This window comes from Cimex lectularius, unplaced genomic scaffold, assembly GCF_000648675.2.
Source record: "Cimex lectularius strain Harlan isolate CLEC.00 unplaced genomic scaffold, Clec_2.1 scaffold173, whole genome shotgun sequence".
Lineage (NCBI taxonomy): Eukaryota > Metazoa > Arthropoda > Insecta > Hemiptera > Cimicidae > Cimex > Cimex lectularius.
This window is the reverse complement of record NW_019392800.1, coordinates 294,932-316,703: the sequence shown is the minus strand read 5'-3', so window position 1 is coordinate 316,703 and position 21,772 is coordinate 294,932. Positions and strand designations below refer to the sequence as shown.

The 21,772-nt window shown below is 32.6% G+C and overlaps 2 protein-coding genes across 5 annotated transcripts; both read left to right on the top strand.

The window, feature by feature from the left end:
• On the top strand, positions 1–5,095 carry LOC106666672 (mitochondrial inner membrane protease subunit 1). Of its 2 annotated transcripts, none has more exons than XM_014394024.2 (3): positions 1–234; positions 4,666–4,863; positions 4,924–5,095. In XM_014394024.2, exons 1-3 carry the CDS (start codon positions 106–108, stop codon positions 5,068–5,070), a joined length of 474 nt encoding a protein of 157 aa, XP_014249510.1. In that variant the 5' UTR covers positions 1–105; the 3' UTR covers positions 5,071–5,095. The 2 variants fall into 2 exon arrangements, with proteins under 2 accessions (XP_014249510.1, XP_014249511.1); XM_014394025.2 differs by lacking the exon at positions 1–234 and adding an exon at positions 1,051–1,341.
• Positions 5,096–7,825: 2,730 nt separating this feature from the next.
• On the top strand, positions 7,826–21,727 carry LOC106666608 (inosine-5'-monophosphate dehydrogenase). Of its 3 annotated transcripts, XM_014393899.2 has the most exons (11): positions 7,828–8,106; positions 11,278–11,326; positions 11,388–11,489; positions 11,545–11,673; positions 14,188–14,343; positions 17,236–17,523; positions 17,643–17,733; positions 18,123–18,362; positions 18,424–18,580; positions 21,180–21,323; positions 21,386–21,727. In XM_014393899.2, exons 1-11 carry the CDS (start codon positions 8,009–8,011, stop codon positions 21,489–21,491), a joined length of 1,560 nt encoding a protein of 519 aa, XP_014249385.1. In that variant the 5' UTR covers positions 7,828–8,008; the 3' UTR covers positions 21,492–21,727. The 3 variants fall into 3 exon arrangements, with proteins under 3 accessions (XP_014249386.1, XP_014249385.1, XP_024083817.1); XM_014393900.2 differs by lacking the exon at positions 14,188–14,343 and having other exon boundaries at positions 7,826–8,106; XM_024228049.1 differs by lacking the exon at positions 11,278–11,326.
• The last annotated feature ends 45 nt before the right edge of the window (positions 21,728–21,772 follow it).

Below are 21,772 nucleotides of genomic sequence, written 5' to 3'. Positions count from 1 at the left end.
TTCCATAGCTTTCAATTACTTTACAACAAGCTAATTCCATTATCATGCCTTACCGGACACCTTTTCGTTGACACAAATTCCATGATACATGAAGGACAGTAAACAATGGATTCGTACTTCAAAATTTTCAGTTCACCAAATACCAAGAAAAATATAATTAGATCAATTTATTTAGCAGTGAATCTGACAACATTTAGCCATTGTTTTTCTGAATATGGGCTACAGCTCGTAGAGGTAAATTTCAACTGTTGTTACAATTGTCATATTTTTTAGATAACGCGGATCCATTATACAGTGGATCAATAATAAGTCCTCCGTTCGATGGGAAAGTAGTCCAGGAAAGAGGCACGCGAAAAGGTTTATCAAAGGACATCACAGAAACTAATGGCAGAACTTGTAAATCTTGGATGTGCTAGGATTAGAATAATAGTTGGACTGATATCTGGATAGTGCAGACTCCGGGGACATATGCATAGACTCGGAGTGGCAGAAACAAGCCTGTGCAGATATTGCCAAGAAGAAGAAGAAACAGCGGAACACTTCCTCTGTTGGTGCGAAGGCCTATGTAGGCTGAGATCCTGGGAGAAGAAAAGCCAGGGCCTGAAGGATACACATGGGAGCCCTTCAGAAAGCTTCTGGGTCTCGTAAAAAGCCTTAAGCTTAATGAGGAGTTCTAGATAAAAAACTGGAGATGCACAATAGACCAATACTAGTCACAGTGCACCGGTCATAAAGAGGCCAGCTCTTATATAATCTAATCTAATCTAACTATTGTACAATTTTAGTAGGCTTTGCCTGTAAAATAGATAAATAAAGTACACATAAAGAAAAAACCTGACATGTGCTCATTTCAAACTATTATTTCATAGTGTTAAAAACCTGGATTGTGAAAACTCAAGCAATATTCTAATTCCGATTCTAGACCTGATAGTTTAGCCTGGAATAATTGTAATATTAGAAGAAAAAAATTGTGCCAGCGGGCAAATCTGTCGTCACGAGGCATTTTGTAATATTAGAAGTGGTACTGAGACCACATGTAAAGAGCTTTGCCATATTACAGACGTTTAGGGCTTTAGGTACACGTGAAAAACAGATGGGATGAATGAGTAAAGTACCGCAAAGTGAAATAATTCGTATTAAACAAATTTCCCACAACCCTATCTTCTCATTTTTTTATGATGGCCGTTTAATTTAAATATACTTTTTTAGCTTTAAGTATTTTCGATGACCAACTTATTTGTGACGCGGACTTGCAAAAAGCTTGCCCGTTTAACATCTTTCTTTATAAAAGCCGGGTGTATTTGCCACTGTATCAGTGAATATGGACTTTCATTCGCCCAAGTGAGTCTAGTTAATATAAAATTCGACTATTTTTATAGTTTAGACCTGTAATCATTGAATATAAATATATATAAACATAGTTTTAAATTTTATTGTTGATTTAACTGAGTGTTAGTCAGTATTTCTTGCAGAATAAAAGGCTAGATATTTTTTATTCACATTCTGTCGTTAAACCTTAAAATTGTAATCATAGTTAGCACCTATTTGTAGTTGTTAGTACCAATAAGTTTAGATAAACGTTATTACTTTTTTTTATTAACAACGATTTTCTTATTTTTCCCACTTCTAACCGTCAAGGCTGGCGTAAAAATGCACTTCATCGCTGAAAATTTGCACATGTCAGGGTTTCTTTATGTGTAATTGGCCATATTTCAGCCACACTAGAACAAATCCATGGCCATTGGTTTTGTCGATTGGTGAAACCTTTAAAATTTGTCATATTGCAAGTGTGTTGTTGGCTAAATGTATAAATTGTATTGATGGGGCATATTTACCCCATGCGAAAGCTTGAAAATAATACAAAATATCTCATTTGAACAACTTGTGTATATAACTATTTACACCACATAGACCATCATTTGTTTTATTACAATGTGTATTTAAGAAAGTGAAAATATTTGCAAAAACGTTGTCAAATATTGTTGGCAAACAACAGAAAATATGCTCCTTAAAACCTGTACCATATAAAAACAAATATCAATACATACTTTCCATTTCAATGAGTTTAAACATACAGTTTATAATTTTTATCTTGCAATTTCATCCTGAGGGCCTGGGTGAATTACAAAACATATGTTGATTAGAAAAAAATACAATCCAGATGTACATATAAATTTTGAACCAAGTATTTCATAAATGTCGGCAAAAAAAATGAAAAAGATGTTTTTCTAAAATACTTCATTCTTGACGACTCCTTACGACTTCAACAAATTATTGAACAATTGGTCACTAAAAAAACACACACATATTTGTATCTTATAAATTATCGTATTACAAATGTGTTATGTAACTTCATCCAACCCCAGGGGGGTTAAACCTGATATGAAAAGAAAGAGACCATTTTAGAAACAAGGAAGCCTCAAAAAATAACATTTTCTAAAAGGCTCTCATTTCAGTGAATTTTAGGTCAACATCCTGTGTATTTTTAACACAAAACGGCTTACATGGAGTACTTAATTTTTCTCATAATTATAGTGCTTTACAATTTAAAAACTTTTATATCAGGGAATACCTTATATTGTTGAAAATTTTAGAATATGTACCACAAAGCAAATACTGAAATCCTATTTAACCGACTGCTGCTTCAGAGTGAGGTATGACAACGAAATCTCGGAAGTCAAACAGATACAACACGGTGTCCCACAAGGGAGCATTCTTGGTCCCATCCTTTATATCATCTATACTGCTGACCTACCTGCGCATACCAGTACCATCATCCCACTTATTGCTATTTTGCCCTCTAACTCTAATCCTAAGGCACCTCCAACATCCAAGAACACCTTGAACTTATCGAAGACTGTTGATAAAAAGTGAAGGACAAGATGGAATGAAGAAAAATGTACTCAGTGTATGTTCACACTGAAATAACAGTCTTGCCCACTGTACATCAACAACAAAGAGGTACTGACTTCCATTCTAGTCAAATACTTAGGGCTATACCTAGAAGCAGATTGATGTGGAATCCTCACGCAAGACTTAAGAGACAACAACTTAACAGAAGATTTGAACAACTACAAAGAATTTGAGGACCGAATTTGTTTTGGCTGCCACACTTTAACTAACCCTTCAAAAGACATTAGTGCAACCACTTGGACATATGGATTGGAACTGTGGGGTTCTGCCAAGCAACAAAGCATTGAGCGCATCCAATCCTTCCAATTAAAATTCCTCAGACAAATCCTCAATGTTCTTTAGTAGATCACTAACATCATTATCCCCAAGGACCTCAACATTCCTTTTGTCAACAAACTGATCCGTTCCCAATTTCAAAAGTTTCACACCAACCTCTCAATCCATCCCAAGCCTTCACTCTGACTTTATAGAAACAAAATTTTGAAAACGTATTTATTCCCATGCTTGTGGCTGCATGTTGCACAATGCAGTTTCTAAAATCTAAGCATGTAAAGGAGTCATATCCAGTAACTCTTTTATTCAGGTGCCATACTGAATGCAATGGCACAATTCAAAAATAAAATGTCAGTACCATCACATTTAACCCTTGAATGACACGCACATTAAGTCAACGTTTCTGTAAAATCTCTCAAAACGTCACAACAAACCACCATATGAGGGCAAACAATAAAAATTTGTTCTCTTTTTATCAAGAAACAATCCTGTCTCCTTTTTTATTAGGGCCACACAATGCTAATTTGATGTTATTGTGGCAATGCTGTTATCTTTCTATTTTTCTGTACATAAAAGTGCATAAGTTCTGTTCAAAAATGTTCCACTTAAGGTTAGCTATCAAAATATTTTTGTCTCGTAGTGGACAATTTTGAAGTAATTCAATAGTACCAGTACTTCCAAAATTTCCTTGAGCCATCAGTTTTAGAAGATTGTGGCTTGTGAAAGACTTTAGTGTCAAATTCATGTTAGAACATACTTGCTAGTACGGTTATTAAAATAATTGACATATTACTAATATGATAAATCTTTTCTGGAAGATAAACCTGATTATTTACAAACTGCACCATTATTATTTTAATGCCTACTGGTGAAGCGGGATATCAATTACCACTTATGAGAACCCAAAAGGTTATTTTGACTTCATACTGTTTGATAATGCTCTCAAAATTTACACCACACAAAAAAGACAGGACTTAATTTTTTTTCTCTCCATTTTTGAGCCAACCAGCAAATTAAAGAGATGACTGATTAAGAAGCTGCTTTAAATCCCTCTGTTTACAAACTCTTACAGACAAATATTAAATTGTGAGATTTCCTCTTGAGGTCTGTGGGGTGATAAACCTTTGGCCAAGGTCGTTTCTGATCATTTGGGTCTGCCCATCCTTGCTGTATGTAAAACCCACTACTGATGATGGCGAAAGGCCAAAGCGCGTCTAACAGGCCAAAATGGCTGTAAATGGCCAAATTATACGCAAATATTAGTTTGAATTCTATTGCAACTTCAGTAATCTTTTGAGTAAGTCTTTTGAATCTCGAAACAGGGTTTTTAAAGATGTGACAGATTTTTTCTACTGATGCTGAGTCTAAAAATTTCAAATATTTCATGCAAATTTTTTTTTAATTTTTAAGTCAAACCTTTTATTTATAGTTATAAAGTAAGGAAATATATAATCTTAAAATGACTTGTTGAATGTTTAGTGTGTCGGGCCATCCATGGAACCAACGATTTTATCATCAAATGTCGTTATATGTGAACATATAACTCCCATCTTCCGACGACCAACATATGGCGATATAGTTATAGCCAAATCTGTTAGTGATCCTTTGGTTAATGTTTGTAAACGGGTGACCGGAATCGCTGGAGACATCATTTGGACAGGATGTAAATTTACAAGAGTAAGTAAATTAGCTTTGTATATGAAAACAAAAGGTTTAATTAAATATTAATTATTGCAGGTCCCACAAGGACATGTTTGGCTTCAGGGTGATAATTCATCCGAGTCAACAGATTCTAGAGTATATGGTCCAGTGCCTGAAGCTTTAATTAGAGGTCGTGTTTCTCTAAGGATTTGGCCTTTACGCGAGATGTGTGTATTTTGGTAAATCCAGGCCTATTATTAACAGTCAGGTATTGGAAGTAGTTTGAAATAATTATATTTATTTTTCGTAATTGGCTTTCTTTGTTCCAGAAATAAGAGTTACTATGGACATCCTTGTCTTTTTGACAAAGATACAGATAAATATGTCCACCAAAATTTAGTCAATCTCATGAACAATATTGGTTATATTATTATAGTTATATTATACTCAATTGCAATTCTTACAAATATTATTTGAACCTAAGCCAGCATTTTTTCTGTTTGAAGACAGCCTAATGGTTATGTTAAACTTTTAAATTCAAAAATAAAGTAAAATTATTATGGAAACAAATTTTCCCTTGTATTGATTGGCTTTGTCTGTTAATTATATTCTCCGGGCAAATGTATGTTTTTATTTTTTATATTATTTAATATTACATAAAAAATAATTATAATGATAAGTAAATATTTTTAAAATTAATCTAATACTTTACAATACCTTTTACATATCAGTAACAATTAAAATTCCATGGGCTGTGCTAGGATTCAAACATTGAACTCGTTATGGCAAATAGGAGTCAGGCAGCAGCGTTATATCACATATTTTACTCCGTAAATTTAACATTTGTTAAACATGCTTTATCATACCACCATCCAATATGGCAAATACATAGTAGCTGACAAATCATAATAATGCTTGAAGGATGAGAAAATAGTAGGGGCAAATACTTATTATACCACAATCACAATTTCGATTTTTATTAATTATTTTGCCTGTTCTTAATTAAAATTTTTATGACCCTAACGGTTTTATGTAAAACTGATGAATCATGATCATGTTATAAGGAATGAGAAAACATACAGACTTAAGATTTTGATTATTGTTGATTATAGTAAATATTTAAAGAACTTCATCTTGCATTTACGATGAAAGAAAAGGAGATCCAGATGAGGTCATCAAATAAAAATCAAGTGCATTTCTTCTTGCCAAGCTTTCAAAATATATACTGATGGCCAAATTTAAGGCACCACTCAATTTATTTAGTTGGAAATTAAATCCATTATCTTTCTTCATTAGTTACAGGTAATTAGGAACTACCATAGTAAAAACAAACAGCAAATAATGATTTGTTAACTTCTTTTATTTACTTTTGTACTGATTAATCATATTTGTACAAGAAGTAGTAGCATTATGCCCTTTAATTCAGCCTCACCTAAAGATCGCTTTCAGTTAATCTTTTTCCTTTGTTTATTTCATTTGATATTATTCTTATTTTTAAACTTTTTTCAATGGCTGCAGTCAGACATTTGAGTGAGTATGACAGTCTCGGAGAGACAATAGACGCTATCAAGCTCTATGAAACAGCAGCATTATGGGAAATGAGTTAACAAATTTAAAAAGGCAATTCCGAAATGTTTCATTTTCCTCCAGAATGGTAAGAAAATAGCTCAATGAAAATAAACTCAGGGCCCGAAACCTAGCTCGTGGGCCTATTTGTACCACAGCTCAGAAAATGGCCAGGCAAATCATTTGGACATAGGAAGATAGGGGGCGAGTTTTTATCAATGAGGTGAGTCGGCCTCAAATCTTCAGATGGGTGTAATTTCATATGGAAATGCTCAGGAGAAAGGCTGTAAGGGTCCTCAGGTAGCATTCCATGGTGGGCCATTGATGTTCTAGGGTGGCATTTCCTTGGACACCCGCACCGAATTGTTTGTTGTGTGAGGAATATCTCTAACTTCACAGAGGTACTTACAAGACATAATAGATGAGCATGCAGTCCCCCCCACATCAGTGAGAGATTCTTGCTAATGCAGGATAATGCCAGGCCTCATAGAGATGACTACCTAAATAAGGTTTGTATTTACTGCTTAGTGTGGCCAGCTCAAAGTCCAGATTTGAACCCAATTTAACATATTTCAGACCAACTTAAGCAATGAGCACGATGGTGAAACCCGGTCCCAACTGTTCTTGATGAATGGGAAAGAATTCCTCAGGATTTTAACAGATATCTTGTCCAAGGAACACAAAGACGTTTAACGGGCGTAATTTGTGCCAGAGGTAGAAATACTCGATATTAAAAAGGACAAAAAAGTTTTTTTTACATTTTTATTTGTTTTTGAATTTTTTTGATACTTTTTTAAAAGGGTTTTTAGGGGGTTGATGCAGAATTTTTTACTCAATAATTTTTTTTTAGAGTTTGATAATAAACATTTTCTTTTAAAATGTCTTATTTTTACAACCAAACCTATTTTTTGTATGTAAAATAAGAATAAACCTAAATACAGTAAAATTTAGAAGCAGTGCTTTTATTTTGTCCATCAGTGTATTATTACATCATCAGGGCTCAAATCAATGTTGTTTTAATGAATTTAAGCCCTGCTGATGACGTGCCAAGATAAACAATCTTCTTAGGTGTCGATTGTGACATTTTTTATGGGTTTTTTTATTTAACAAGGCACGATGGAATTTTTGTTTACAGTACCTTTTATTTGCTTTTTAATTGACATTATTTAGGTATCTTTTTAAGATAATGGTGTTCTATTGTCAGAGGCTTTTTCCGGATCATAATTTCACGGTTACCATTGATCCTATCTAATCTCTAATCCTACGGCAATCGGGCCGATTAAAAACGTAGGCAATAACCGGAAAAACGGTAGTAAAAGAATAAAATTGAATAAATCCTCGTTCAAAGAATCGAGAAGGCCGGCTTTCCGGTCGCCAAAGTTGGAAATTGGCGGGTCGAAAGTCGGAGCTGGCCTCGGAGTGGGAGGAGCCTTGAGATGACGGCGTCCGACGTCCGTGCGCCGTAGAAGAGCTGCCGGATAAAAAGGAGGGGAATCGGCGCTGGAAAAGGCCATTCACGACTAACCACGTGCTCTACGGAAGGTTAGCTCCTTCTGCTGTTTACGGAGTCGACCGGCGTTCGCCTGCAATTATTCTTCACGGAAGAGATTCGAGGATGGCCGAGCGTTTGATCTGCGGAGGCTCCGGCTACGTGCCCGACGACGGACTCACGGGGGCTCAGCTCTTTTCCAACGGAGACGGCCTGACTTACAAGTGAGTAGGACGAGAGACGAGCCATCTCCTCGCTCTCCGTCTCCTCATCCCCCCGTTTACGGAGCTCTGTCAAGCTCAAGACGGCCACTGCTTCTCACGGCATCACTGCCCTAAGCCTTTTACCGTTTTTATCCAACCCTAACTCAGCTCCTCTTTTAATACGTAACATTCTCAAGATTTTTTTTTCCAATTAATTAATACATTTAAAAAAAAAAACATGATTTTCTATGGAAATACGAAAAAAATACACAACTTTCCTGTTATTGTTGCGTAACAAGAAACTTTAAACTCTTAACTTGATAGGTTTCTCAGATATTTTTCTCTATTCCTCCCCACTCCTCCAGTTATTTTACACTTATTACATTTCACTCGTCATCACATCTATAAGACTTACCGATTAAAAATTGAAATAAAAAAAAGACAAAAATACAACAAACATTAAAACACAAAAGTTCTCATCATGCTACATCTACCCATCTGAAGCTGATAAACAATCATTTTCCTTATTTTATAATAAATTTTGTAGTTTATAAGTGTAATCTTACATTAAGCTTATAGTAAACACAATAAGCTTTCTAGGACCGTCTGTACTAGCTAAATTTGGTGGCCTTGCTTGGCTTTTATAAGACTTTTTTCGTTGCATGCAGTTTTACTGCTAATTGTAGTGAAGTTGTGGAAACTTAATTGAAAAGCATACCAAATTTGGTGAAGTCAAGTTGAAGAGCAAACTGGTGAAATTTTGTCATAATTATGAATTTCTTTGTTGATTTTGAACTTGTTCAACTTTTAAAAGACAAACTTCCTATTTGCTGATGTATGAGGCTCGGCTATAAGTTTGTTGTAGTCCTGGAAACTTGACTCATAAGCTCGCCTGATTTCGTGAAATCATGTTCATCCTTCTGCAAACTGGTGAAAGTTTGTCATAATTTGGTTTATCTACTCGTTCTAAGTTCTAAAGAAAAACTTACTCAGTTTGGTGGTCTTATCCTTTGAGAATGGTCTGGTAAACTTTTTTCTTTGGCGGTTTATGCGATTGACTAAATGTGCTGAAGTTCTAGCGTGTGGAATTCACAAGTACACAAAATTTGGTGAACTCTTCTGCAAAGTGTTGATCGTCATAATTTTAGTTTTCGACTGAATTTAGTCAAGTTCTGAAAGCTCACTGAATGTGGTGGTCCTGTTATATGAGTGATTGACTGAATTTGATTGGATTGCGAACTGGTGAAAATTGGTCATAATTTCAAATGTAAACTAAATTTTATGGTCTTATTCTTTGAGACTGGACTGGCTAACATTTGCCTTTAAACTTGTCAAGCTTAGAATTTTATCTAACAAAGTCGATCACTTGAAGGTAAATATTAACTTGTTGATTCATGAAAGAACAAGGTCACCAAATTTATTTTACCACCAAATCACCACCAACTGGCAAGTTTTGAGAGCTTGAATAGTACTCACAAAAGTTGATCTTCTTGTTCTTTGAGGCTGAATTTGTGACCATGTCTTTGGATGATCGACTGAACTTTCTATAGTTTTGGAAACTTGACTGATAGCTCAAACAACCACTAAATTTGGTGTAGCTTTTATTCTTTGCGAACATTTCTCCTCAAAATCACTAAATTTTGTGAAAATATGTTATTTGAGTTTGTGAATTGTTTAACATTTGTTGGTCAACTAAATATGGCAAAATTGTTGAACTTCACAAGCTCTCTAAATTCTGGAGAAGAATTGTCTGTGGACTGTTTATACTTGTTTTGGTTAAATTTTATACGATTGAATGATGAATTGATTTTACAAACCCTTGTCAGTCTTAGAGTTATTAAATGTTTATCATCACTTTGACATTCGTGAAAATGTGACAAAAATTTCACCAAAATCTCTACAAAGCCTTTATTACATACATATAATTAGAAACATTGCAAGTTAAGTGTGTAGGTGTTGAATTCAGTTAGTAAAAATCTATTTGAGCACTTTTTCAGTTAAAAAATATATTAAAAAATCCAGAAATTATTGATATGTAAGCTGATGCCATGTTAAAATCATTGATCCTTTCAATGTGATATGTGTTCTCAGTGATTTTTTCCCCTCTTATATAACATGAGCCAGCCGTCATCATAATCATGAAATTATCTGATCAAAAAGTTTTGGTTGTTTTGTAATCCAAAGCGAGCTATTAAATCAAAGTGGTCAATTATCAAAATTGACAAATCAAAATTTTCTTATTTTTAAGACGAATAAGATGGAGTTGTAAAAAAATTTAGTGCTGAATTTTATGAGCAATTTTGTCATGCAATTACAACAAAATTTACTTTTTTAAACTTTGATTTGATAAATATATTAAATTAATCAACCATATACTTGAACCTTAAAATGCCAGTTTAAACTGTTGGCCTATCAATTAAGTTGATATACATTATGAAAATTGTGTTGTACAGTGAGAGAATGTCATTTGTTTATTATTTGGTTCCACAGTGTTGAGAAAATATTGTTAGTGTTTATATCGGCATTCAAGGTGATCAAATATATTATTTAGAAAATATGGAAATAAATCATGTTTGATTGTTTTACTTTTCATTCATTAAGACAATTTTTCACTTTGAGATAAATTTGAAATAAAAGAACTATTAGGCAAAAATCTGACCCCACCAAAACCAGCCAATTTTCCCCTCATGTTTTAATAAAAAAAATAGATTGTGGAAGTTGCATGAGAGAAAACATTTGTTTGACAAAGTTGCCTGATCCACCATTTGAAAACTTAAACTTAATCAGTTTTAATTGTGGTTGATTTTTTTTCTAAGCTTTTACCCAATTGTATTTTTGAAACTAATTATAACTTGTTCTGCAAGTTTTTTACATATTGTAATATTTAATTAATGTAGCTTGGTCATATCGTATTTTGTCACAGACCAACAGATGACAAAATACTATTTCTGACAGTCAAGACCAGCTGATCATGGTGACCATCATATCAATCACGTTGCAGACTACTCAATATTTCACAAGTTAATTACTTTTTATATTATAAAAGTTTAAAAAAAGATAATGCTGACTTAAGCTGTTAAACAATATGAACCCCCCCCCTTCTAAAGCAGAGATATATGAAGTCATATTTAGATTGATATTAATGCGTGAAAAAAAAATTATATGGCGTTCTTACAAGTTTTTTCCTTACAGTGATTTTATATTGCTGCCAGGATTTATCGATTTCACATCTGATGAAGTTGTAAGTTTTTCAATTCCGATTTTAAAAAAATTGAAAAGTCATTGTGATCGCTTGTTTTTAGGACCTAACTTCAGCCCTTACAAAGCAAATCACATTGCAAGCTCCATTAGTTTCTTCACCGATGGACACAGTGACAGAATCAGACATGGCTATCGCTATGGCTGTAAGTTTATGAAAATTATGCCTTCTTTCAGTTTTAGTAACATGTTTTTTTTCAGCTCTGTGGTGGTATTGGTATTATACATCACAATTGTACTCCTGAATACCAAGCTAATGAAGTAACTAAAGTTAAAAAATATAAACATGGGTTTATAAGAGATCCTGTAGTCCTTTCTTCTTCACATAAGGTTTGTATTCTTGTGTATAAATATACTTTTTTTATCCTTATGCGTAAATTATCAAAACAAACAGTGTTATAGTATTTATTTCACTTTTGGTCTTATGCACTATTATAAACTTATAATCAAACGTGTGTAATGTAGATGTATAATTCAAAATTAGTAGTAGCTGACTTATTTGTTGTAAGATGTTAACTAATTTGTATTCCCTTTTTAACTAAGAAAACATTAGCATTTATAAAGTTGTTATATCTGCTTTAAAGTCACTCGTAATTTCCTATGCTCAGGTCATATTTGCATATTTTAAGTGATTCCTGTTGTACAGCAGGGCTTAATGCTACATATTGGGTTTTGTGGATGATGGAGTTAAACCAGATAAGAATACTTTTTCCAAATCATGCTCAATTAAAATTCAATGGGCTTTGCTAAATAAAGGTCGCTTAAAACAAAAAAGCGACAAAGTTTTGGGCCATTTATTCAAGGTTGAACAGTTGTGAAATATGTCTGTATAATTTTATTCTTGTTGAGATGTTTTAAAATGCGTTGAAATTTTAGGTGTTCAACCCAAAAGATTCTTTATAAAAGATATCCACACTATAATCCATCTTGTGCACCTTGCCAAAAACTGAACTTTTGAACTGAACACAATTTCGTGTTCTTTAAGGGTCAAAATATTATATTGTATATAAATCTTTTACCATGGTTAAATTGGAAAATATTTTAGACCATTCATTATGCTCTCTAGGTTCTTGGTGTATTGTTAGATACTTGTTATTTTTTTACAAACCTAGCAGGAAATTACAGTGTGTCTTGTTTACCTTAATGAAATCCCAACTATTATTTGAATCATGTTGAGTAGGCCAACATAATTATTGCTATGCACAATAGCATGTGTTATCTTTTGTATTTCCATTGGTTTGTTCCATCATGTGCCCAAACCGTCAGTAATCTGTCAGTCGGCCATTCAGTCATATTTTCAGACAGGCTTATGAATGGTTTTCGACTGTTGAAACGGTCCAATAATTTTACTAGGGACTGGCAGAGACATACGCAGATGTTTTCCTCACCGCTTTTGCTCTTGTCAAATTGCAAGTTCTTACTCAACTAGGGACCGAATTTACATGTGAAATAAAATATAAATATGCACATATACATGTATTTCTTTTTTGAACAAATACCCAAGTAAAAAAAAAATAAAATAAAAAACAGTTGTGCATTTTTGTTTAAAGATTTTTTTTACATATATTAGTTCAAAAATGTGTAATAGAGGAAGAATATAACAAGTTAATAAAATAAAAAATAAACCTTTAATTTATTTGAAATAACGTACATTTTTAAAGTTTTGTAAATAAAAATGTATCTTTCTAGTGCTAAAAAAATCCTATGAAATAAAAATGCATTAAAAATATATTTATTAAAGAATTGTACAAGTGAAGTCATTTAACAAAATTATAAATGATTAGAAAAAATTCAGTTGGGGGTAATTTATTGGCCATGTTCTTTAAATTATTTAAATATCATTAAATTATTAATTAAATATTATTAAATATAAATAAATAGTATTTATTTATCCATTTTCATAGTCAATTGACTAAGACTTCTTTCAATCAATTAATTATTCTTTCTAAGGTCTGGCTGAGATAAAAAGTTAGTGTCACGAGCGGGATTCGATTATTTATTTAGTTCAATTAAAAAAAGTTCCATGTGGTGTATTTATTATAGGGGGAGAAAAAAATTGATAAATTCTAGAAGGGAGGAACAGTTGATATCATTTTTTATAATTTTGAATACAACTAATAAGTTATGGGGAATTTCACTGCCAATTGCCAGGAATTCACATCCATTACAAAATATCACAATGAACATGAAATATATATCAACAAAAAGTCCGTTTGCAATTTCAAATGTTTCGATGTTTCCCGCCTAAACTGTTGGAATCCGAGATTGGAAAAAAGTGCTCCATCAGAGTTAAGAATTCGTGATCCGTCAACGTTTGGGTATTGCAGTAAAAAATCATGGATTAGTTCGCAACTATGTGTGTAAAGCAAGTGGTTTTTAAAGTTTAAGTAAATTATATTCGTGTGGAATGTTTGAGAATTAAAATGTGATTAGATATCTTCGGTCGTCTGTATGTATGTAATACCAAAAATGGAAATGCTAGGACAAAAGAGAAGAATATGAAATAATTCTTCTATCAATCACATATCCAATCAAACCGCATCAAGGAGTAAACAGTTTGATTGATTTTTGTGATTGATTAATTTTTTGTTCATACTTTTAAACAAAAAAATTTTTCTTTTTGTAAAATTTTTGTTTAAACTTATGAGCACTGTAAAATTTAATTTTTAATAATTATTTTTTTAAGTTCTTACTAACTTGTTTACTTGTTCATCTGTACTATATTAATCATCATATCATAATACTGGAAAATGCACACAGACTTCTTTTTTTTTTCTAGTATTTTGTGTGCTAAATTTTCCCCTTTCTACTTACTTTACATCATCAATTACTGTTTTCCATCAGGTTGCAGATGTTTTCCATGTTAAAAAAGAGCATGGTTTTTGTGGAATTCCTATTACTGAAAATGGGAAACTCGGTGGAAAATTGTGTGGAATTGTCACGTCCAGGGATATAGATTTCTTGGAAGATACTAATAGTAAAGAATTGTCTCTGCGATCTGTAAGTTTATCAATAATTGTTCTTTTTTCCAGATTTTGTTAACAATTAGGGTTTTTTTAATGATTAAAAAATAAATTAAGATTATGATGCCTTTAGTTATCAAAGGAGATTAGAAATCATCTGGATTTTCACTGCCATTTCACCCAACAATTTGTGTTTGTAATAATACATATTTAACTGCTGAAAGTTTAAACAATCCTCATTGATTTTGTAATATCAAGTTCAATTTACACTCCCCGGCAAACCTATAGGCCACTCCTCATTTTCTTCGTTAAGGGTTGTAGGAAATATTAAAATTTAACCAAAACATGAAAAACGTTAATTACAAAAGTACAGTTGTAATACTTCTTTCATTCTATCTGGCTCGTTGTTTATGAATATTTGGTATTATAATACATATCAATATTTACATCCAACAAAAGAATAGGCCACTCTTTATCTAAATCTCCTGCAAAAATCATCTTTATCGGAGAGTGAGATGGTATTGCTGGAAAAAAATTTAGTTTCAAAAATTGCTTGAACTTTGAATAGAAGTAGGCACATAATAATTAATTTTGTTAGGCTCGGCGATGATTATGGCCAGATGAAGAGTACAGGATGGCCTATGGCAACAACTACTAGAGAATGGAGGGCCATTCTATGCCAAGCCTCCAATTCTGCAGCCTCTGCGAGAGAAATTGGCTTACAAGCTGGAGTTTCCACGAATGTCCGAAAGTCCAACGCATTCTACAAAGAGCCTGCCTTTTAATGTGGATGAAACTAAATTCAAACTCCCTCTATCAAAGGCCCAAAAAGCCAATAGGTCCTGGTGGATTTTGATATTTTCACAACCTACGAAAGGAAAAGTACTGTTGAGCCTATGTCAAATGGTGGAGGTGACTTGGGCTGGGATTGGTTACTATGGGAAAACAGAATTAAAATTTTGCTGAGCAAAAATAAATGCACAGAAATAAATAGAAATTATTAATGAACCAATTGTTGAACGAGGTGAAGAGCTGACAAGAGGAAGGTTCATTTTCAGCATGGCAACGCCCCTGTCCACATGGCACATAAAGTAAAAAATTTCCTTGAAATAAAAAATATTTTCATTTTGCCATGGCCTGCCAGATCACCAAATCTAAATTATTGAAAACTGTTGGGGAGAGCTGACTCTAGCTGTTTATGCACAAGGGTTTAACTCCACAGGGGAACTCATAGTCTTCATAGTAGAAAAATGGAACATCTGACAAAAATACATAAAGAAACCGTCCAAATCTCTTCCAAAAATGACTGGTGGAAGTCTTGGAGAACCATGGAGGATCAACGCACTAGTTAGATAAATAAAAAATGAATAAATACGTTTAAAAATAAAATAAAAACACCTGTATTTTAGTCGTGTTGAATTTTCAAGTTTTTTTTTCCAGGAATACTGTTTATTACTAACATTGTTAATTAGTTTTTTGAAATTTTGTACAACCTAGATTAATTTTATAAGGTCTTGACCTCTAGAAATATTATCTTCGAAAAAAATTGGGAGTGGTCTTTAATTTTGTCAGGGAGTTTTTCTTGTTTTCAAATACATCCTATAGTTGCTAAAGGCATTTTTTTTTGGTGGTGGTGGTGCTAGACAATTAAATTTTTTGTGGCCTTGCAGAATATTTTGTTCCTTTGTGTTATGTATTGTGTTTTATGCTAAAAATAATTCTGTATATTTTGGTTGTTCATTTCAAAATTTAACCGTGTTTCTTCCATCAGTGTGAGCAACATATGGCAATATTCCTAACTACCTACTTTTGCTGCTTTGGTTTCAGACCTTAAAATATTAATTATGCACACATATACATATATATTTGATAGCTGTATTCACATAGTTTCATAAGATGTCATATTAACCATTATATTATTAATAATAGTAATGTCAGGGAAAGGTAGCTTGTAATATTTTCTCTAAACGGTACTACAAAATGTGCTTGTTTGAAATGTCAACTTTTTCATTATTAAATTCGGTCTCAGCTGCTAATAGTTTGATTATTTTTGATTTTATTATCTTCTATTTTTCTCCAGGACAAATATTTTTATATTAAATTAACTTTAGTTTTAATTGATTTTCTTCTAAAGTTTGCTTCTTTTCAAAGATATTGAAGGTTACTTTTTGTTGTTATTATTAAGACCAGTCACAACAGGTTTTTTTTTTTTTTTTTTTTTTTTTTTTTAAATTATTGTATGATGTATTTCAAAGTAGCCTTAAAATTTTAGGTATGCCTCACCTGGTTTACTTATTAAGTTTTATATTAACTTGCATATACTGGAATTTTGTACAAAGGTTTCATTTTGTCTCGTAAAATAGTCCCATGATTTGGAAAGAATATAATTGCTACTTTTTAAACGTTTTTGGTTTCTCCTATTGGGCAGTGTAAAGTTTTAATAATTGCTACTTGTTAATCATTTTGGGCTTATCATATTGAACAGTGTAAAATTTAATTAAATACATGTCAAAAAGTGTCTCATGGACAAAACTTGGAATCAAACCAAAGACTTAAGTGACCTATGCGATAATAGTTAGTGCAGTACCAATATATTGCGTGGGTTGTCCACGAGAATGACTTTTAACTTTAACGTTAAATTTACATATGTTTAAATACCTGCTGGCTACAACATTTTATCTATCTTTCTCTATCTCTCTTTTTTCTTTTTCCCCTCTCCATCCCCCTTTTATTCTCTTTTTCTTTCTTGCTAATGAATATTTGTTAATTGTTATTTTATACCCTAACTCACCCAAGCATTTTGTATATGACACAAGTAATTCAATTTTCTGTTCATATTGTAAAAGTAATAATGAAATTCTTAATGCAAATTGAATTGTTGAAATGTTAAGAAGTACCTTCTTTTTTTTAGTATAAAAATTGGTTTTAGGTAATGACACCATTAGATAAAATTGTATCTGCCCAGGCAGGTGTGACTTTAGAGGAAGCTAATTGTATTCTTGAAAAATCTAAAAAAGGAAAATTGCCTATAATTAATGAAGACGGTGAACTTTTGGCTTTAATTGCTAGAACAGATCTGAAAAAGTCAAGAGATTATCCGAATGCATCGAAAGATGAAAACAAGCAGCTTTTAGTAGGAGCTGCTATTGGAACTAGGCCAGAAGATAAAGAAAGACTGAAAGTGCTTGCTGCAGCAGGTGTAGATGTTATTGTTCTAGTAAGTGTTATTATTTATTATTGAAGTTTGTTATTGTCTTTTATATTTTTATTGTATTAAAGGTTAAGTATTATTAAATTAGCTGTGAGACTAACTACAATTAAGATTTTTTTTCTCAGGATTCTTCGCAAGGAAATTCTATTTATCAAATAGAAATGATTAAATATATAAAGGAGAGATATCCAAAACTACAAGTAATTGGAGGGAATGGTAATTAAGCTTAATAAGTCAGTTGTGTATTATGTTAATATTTTCATTTCATAATTTCAATAGTCAAAATTATATTTTGAATTTGCACATATTAAACGACAGTTTTGTTGTAATTTGATCATCCTGGTCTTATGGTTCCTTTTTTCAGTCAAACCCATTTCAATGTTCTACTTCTGACAATATATTTCTTATTTTGCCAATACACCAAAACCCAGTTCAGACACCCCCTTATCATTTTATAAAATAGTAAAAGTACACGATTGACAAAGTGACATAGGCTAACCATTGGCCATATAGCTAAATTCAGAAATGTGTCTTACAGATTAAATTGGTATATTGTTTTAAACTTAAATTATTTGTCATTGTTCTATAATTTTCAATTATTTTAGTTGTCACTGCAGCCCAAGCAAAAAATCTGATAGATGTGGGTATTGATGGGCTTAGAGTTGGAATGGGTAGTGGCTCCATATGCATCACACAGGAGGTAATGGCTGTGGGAAGACCTCAGGGTACCGCTGTCTATAAAGTAGCTGAATACGCTCGAAGATTCGGAGTACCAGTCATTGCAGATGGCGGGATTCAATCTATTGGCCATATTATTAAAGCGTTGTCTTTAGGAGCATCCACAGGTATGATTGGGTGTCTGAATACTTCTCATAAAGGCAAAGCTAATATTTGTTATCAATGAAGTGATGATGGGCTCACTGCTTGCGGGAACTTCAGAAGCTCCAGGCGAATATTTTTTCTCTGATGGAGTAAGACTTAAAAAGTACCGAGGCATGGGGAGTCTAGAAGCAATGGATAGAAAAGACGCAAAAGGAAGTGCCATGGATAGATACTATCACAGGTAATAATACATTGATTTCTACCACTTATCATTTTACCATCAAGTGAAAGGTAAAACCAATAAGTCCTGGTTGGAGATTTTTATTTTATGTAAAAAAAAAAGTTTGCTTTCCTTAAACACTACATACTCTAACCTAATTTAGCCCATCCTTAACTCTAACCTAGCCTATCTCTACCTCTAACCCTCCAACCGACTTAGCCCATCCCCAACAGTAACTCTACCTACTCTACTCTAACATAACTCTAATCCTACCTATCCAACTTAATCTGTTCCTAACTAACCTTTCCTACTCTAACCTAACCTGTCCCTAACACTACCTATCCTAATCCAACCAAACCAAACCAAACCCATTCACCCTCACAAGGAATGCAAAAAATGACATGAAATAGTAATGCAGCCTAACTTGTATCATGAATATGTAGAACCTGACCTACCCTAACCTAAATTAACCCATTCCTAACCAGCCCTACCAGCTCTAACATTACATAACTGCTTCCAAACTATAACCTTATCTAATGTATAAATAATAATCCTTTTTTAAGATTAAGAAAAACAAATAGTACAAAGTACAATAAGCATAGCTAGGAGCTGTCTGCTGAGTTCATTGCATAATAAAGCTTGTTAATAACCTAACTTACCCCATCCATAATTCTGGCCCTACTTACTCTAACCTAACTTAACCCCAACCAAATTTTAACCTCATATAATATACAAATAATAATCATTTTTTAACATTGAGAAATAAAACAAATGGTACAAAGTACAATAATCATGGCTAGGAGCCGTCCACTGAGTTAATTGCATGGTAAAGCTTGTTATTAACCTAACTTAGCCATATAATTCTAGCTCTGCCTACTCTAACCTAACCCATCCCTTACTTTCTATCCTAACCTAACCAAAATTAATTATTGCATTATGACACAATAAAAGTTTCAATAAGAACAAATATAGCAGCAAATCATCTAACAAAATGTTAGGATCAGTCAATATGCTGTAATTTATATATTATACTATACAATATTATATTATATTATACTATATTATATTATATTATACTATTATATTATACTATACATTCATGCACATATTTATGTCATGTGTACAGGTTTTTTCATCTTACATCAACACCATAAGTACTTGGTTTTGCTAAGTTTTATTCCCACACAATTAAAAATGAGTACTTAAATAGTACCTTAGTAGTGTAAATTATTCAGTAGAATCTAATCATCCTCATCTTCTTCAGTGGTGGATTTGTTGAATAAATGCTGTAATATATCTTCCCAAGCCAGTGAGGACAATCAGATCAAAATGATAGGCAATGGCAGCAATGCAAGTTTATCATCCTACAGACCTTAAGAATAAATCTAATAATATAATAATTTTTAATCACCAGTGAATGATTTTTCAATAACAATCATGCAATAATGAATGAGGACAAACAACGAGTAATTAATAACATGATAGTCAATAGGTTATAAAACCAGAATTTTATTTTTAACTATTCAACTAATTTAACTAATAAATTCTACACTTAACGAATAAAGAAATATGCATTAGCACTATTTGGCTCAATCTATTTTTTTAATTAAATTAAAATTTAAATCAAATGATATCATGTAAATTATTACCATATGAAATTATTAATTTCATAAATTGTAACTCAAATGTCACAAGAAATTCCAGCAGAATTTAAAAAATACAAATACAAGTGGATAAGATTATTAAAAAATTATTAGTAAATGTACATTTTCTCATATCTGCAATAATAATATACATATATTACATATAATAATAAGCATGGCTAGGCCATATATATGCTGAGTTATTGCATAATAAATCTTGTAATTAACCTGACCTAACCCAACCCATCCCTAACTCTACCCTACCTACTGTAACCAAGCTTAGCCCACCCCAAACTTTAACCTTGTATAATATATAAATAATAATCCTTAAGCTTGAGAAACACAACAAATGGTATAAAGTATAATAAGCATGGCTAGGAGGCATATGCTGAGTTAGTTGCATAATAGTGTTGTTAACCTTATTTGCCCCATCCATAATTCTAGCCCTACCTACCCCAACTTTACATAACCTGTCCCTAACGCTTTTCCTACTCACTCTAACCTTACCTAACCCCCCTAACTCTAAACCCTGCCTGGTTAGAGAACCTAACACATCACTAACACGACCTATCCTAACCTAACCAAAATTAAGTATTGCAATGTGACACAACAAAACTTTTGATAAGAACAAATACAGCAAATCCTCTAACAAAATGTTAGGATCATCAAATATCACACGTCTGGTAGTCATGTGAGTTCTGATCCTTTGAGAGGTTTCTAGGTTTTTGGCAGTTGGCCTTGTTTAGTTGTTACATTGAATGTGTCAATCAATAAAATTGGGTTGTTGTCAAAGGTATAACTCAATTCTTTTACTTTTAATTCAATTTTAATACAAATATAAGGTCTGATATGACAACAGTCAATGTGTTAAAGTGACGTGGAATTACTATTCCTTTAAATTCATGTTACAATAATTTAAGGAGCTATTTGGTTTCCTTGTTTAAAATTTGTACATACAACATTAATTTTTGTTACAGTGAAATGGACAAAGTTAAAGTAGCACAAGGTGTAAGTGGTTCTATAGTAGATCGTGGATCTGTATTAAGATTCCTTCCTTACATCCAATGTGGTATACGTCATGGTTGTCAGGACATTGGCTCCAGAAGCCTTTCTGCATTAAGGTATAGTTCTTTAAAGTAAATTTGATTAATGAAATTCATACAACATTTTGATTTATTTTAAGGGCTATGATGTACTCTGGAGAACTTAAGTTTGAAAAAAGGACCCATTCAGCTCAGACAGAAGGAAATGTACATGGATTGTTTTCATATGAAAAAAGGCTTTTTTAGACTCAGTTCTCTTCAAATAAGCCATAAATAAAGTATTGAATTGAAAAGATTCTTGCCATTTGGCAAAATTGAGCAGGCATATCCTACTTTTTTAATACTAAATTCTGGTTGATAATGTAGTTGGAATTAAGTTTCTCTCTCGCATAGAGAATGAGACCAACCTTGCACCTCGTTGCCCATTAACGAATTTTCTTATCTCCTCTGTGATAATGTAAAGTAAAGGAATATTAATGAATGCTGATTTAATTATTCCGTTCCCTCTGAGTACCTTGACTTTATTC

Excerpts from the sequence above, each read along its gene's own strand:
- LOC106666672 (XM_014394024.2), top strand. The coding sequence starts at position 106 with ATGGATTCGTACTTCAAAATTTTCAGTTCACCAAATACCAAGAAAAAT. Across the intron at positions 235-4,665 it reads ATGGGCTACAGCTCGTAGAG|TGTGTCGGGCCATCCATGGA; the intron begins GTAAATTTCAAC and ends TTGAATGTTTAG. Across the intron at positions 4,864-4,923 it reads CAGGATGTAAATTTACAAGA|GTCCCACAAGGACATGTTTG; the intron begins GTAAGTAAATTA and ends TAATTATTGCAG.
- LOC106666608 (XM_014393899.2), top strand. The coding sequence starts at position 8,009 with ATGGCCGAGCGTTTGATCTGCGGAGGCTCCGGCTACGTGCCCGACGAC. Across the intron at positions 17,524-17,642 it reads GTGTAGATGTTATTGTTCTA|GATTCTTCGCAAGGAAATTC; the intron begins GTAAGTGTTATT and ends TTTTTTTCTCAG. Across the intron at positions 17,734-18,122 it reads ACAAGTAATTGGAGGGAATG|TTGTCACTGCAGCCCAAGCA; the intron begins GTAATTAAGCTT and ends CAATTATTTTAG.